The sequence below is a fragment of the Frankliniella occidentalis genome, unplaced genomic scaffold, assembly GCF_000697945.3.
Source record: "Frankliniella occidentalis isolate FOCC.00 unplaced genomic scaffold, Focc_3.1 Scaffold5107, whole genome shotgun sequence".
In the NCBI taxonomy this organism is placed as follows: Eukaryota; Metazoa; Arthropoda; class Insecta; order Thysanoptera; family Thripidae; genus Frankliniella; species Frankliniella occidentalis.
Window position 1 is genome coordinate 1 of NW_026272149.1, and position 1,505 is coordinate 1,505.

A 1,505-nucleotide genomic window follows, 5' to 3' on the forward strand; every position below is an offset into this window, starting at 1 on the left:
CTCCCCTCCACTGCATACTACTCCTGACCTCGGGATTGAATGCCACCAACCCCGTCCCTTCCAGCCCCCATCCAGATCCTAGTCCTTTCATAATACTGGTCCTTTCGAAAGGACCCGCCGAAATATTATTCGGAATTAATGAAGAACAACAGGAAAAGGCTCTGCCGGGGGGACAGTCCACCCCAACAGTGGCTGGACGGGTGGATGGTTGGATGGTACAAAAACACTGGCGGGGGAGAGTCGGGGCGTCTCACCTGGAAGTAGAGCACGATCTTGCAGAGGGCAGTGCCCATGAACCACGTCTCCGTCACGTCCCAGAGCACGGTGGGCGGCAGGCACATGAGGATGACGAGGAAGTCGGCCACGGCCAGGTTCACGATGAAGTAGTTGGTGACGGTGCGCATCGTGTGGTTGCGGTACACGGCCAGGCACACGAGCGCGTTGCCCACGAGGCCGCCGATGAACACGGCACAGTGCATGGCGATGATGACCCACTCCATCTTGGTGGGCATGATGTACTCGAGCATCATGTCGAGGTACTCCTCGTCCGGCACGCAGTAGTCGTTGGTGTAGTTGCGGCAGCTGTCGTTGAAGTAGGTGCCGTTCCAGCCGTCCGGGGCCGAGTCGTTGTCCAGCAGCGGGGGGCTCGTCACCGCCATCACCACGACGCCGATCTCCTCGACGAACGGCCTCTCCCTGGCCGACGGCGGCCGCGTCGTCGGCGGCGTCCGGGACGTGGCGTTAGAGGGCGGCTTCCTGTGCGGGGTGGGCGTGGTGAAGTGGTGGTGGTGGCCGGTGCGCGGGGTGCGCAGCGAGCCCCTCGATGCCGAGGCCGGGGTGCTGGGTGGCCCCGCCGCCGGCCTAAGCGCCGCCTCGTGCGGCGGCGACAGAGGCTCGACCGTCGCCGACGGGGAGGTGGCTGCCGGCCGAGGCAGGGTAGACGGTACGGTCCTCCACCGGGTGGAGGCCGTTGGCACCCCCGTGGTGGTCGATGGCAAGGTGAGCGAAGGCGCCGGGGCGGTCGAGACGCTGCTCGTGGACGATGCCAGAGGTCTCGGCGTCACCGAGGTTCTAAGCACCGTTCGATGCGGTGCCTGATGTGACGAGTTGACTGGCGCCTCCCACGTTGAGGGAGTCGTCGTAGTAGTCCTCGACGTCGGTGTCCATGCTGTTGCCAAGATCGTAGGAGACGGCCTATTTGTTGTCGTTGTGGTGGTGGTCGTCGACGTGGTCGAGGTTGGGCTTGTGCTCATGGTAGTATTAGCCTTCAATGTAGGCGGAGAGGGCGTCATGGACGTCAGCGCCGTGGTGGGAATCGGTCCGTAGCCGGGTATCGAGCCTTCTGTGGAGCCCGGGATGGCGGTGGAGGCCGGACTGCTTGTGGTAAAGCTCACGCTCGCGTTGGTGGTGGAGCTCACGCTCGTGTTGGTGGTGGAGCTCACGCTCGCGTTGGTGGAGCTAACGCTCGCGTTGGTGGTAGAGCTCACGCTCGTGTTGGTGGTGGA

At 63.8% G+C, this 1,505-nt stretch overlaps 1 protein-coding gene across 1 annotated transcript; it reads right to left on the reverse strand.

Moving 5' to 3' along the window:
• Positions 1 to 254: 254 nt before the first annotated feature.
• LOC127752208 (uncharacterized) lies at positions 255 to 1,497 on the reverse strand (the record flags this gene model as incomplete). The annotated part of the gene is made up of 1 exon (XM_052276943.1): positions 255 to 1,497. A coding segment is annotated over exon 1 (1,038 nt), but the record flags the coding sequence as incomplete, so codon positions are not given.
• Between the last annotated feature and the right edge of the window lie 8 nt (positions 1,498 to 1,505).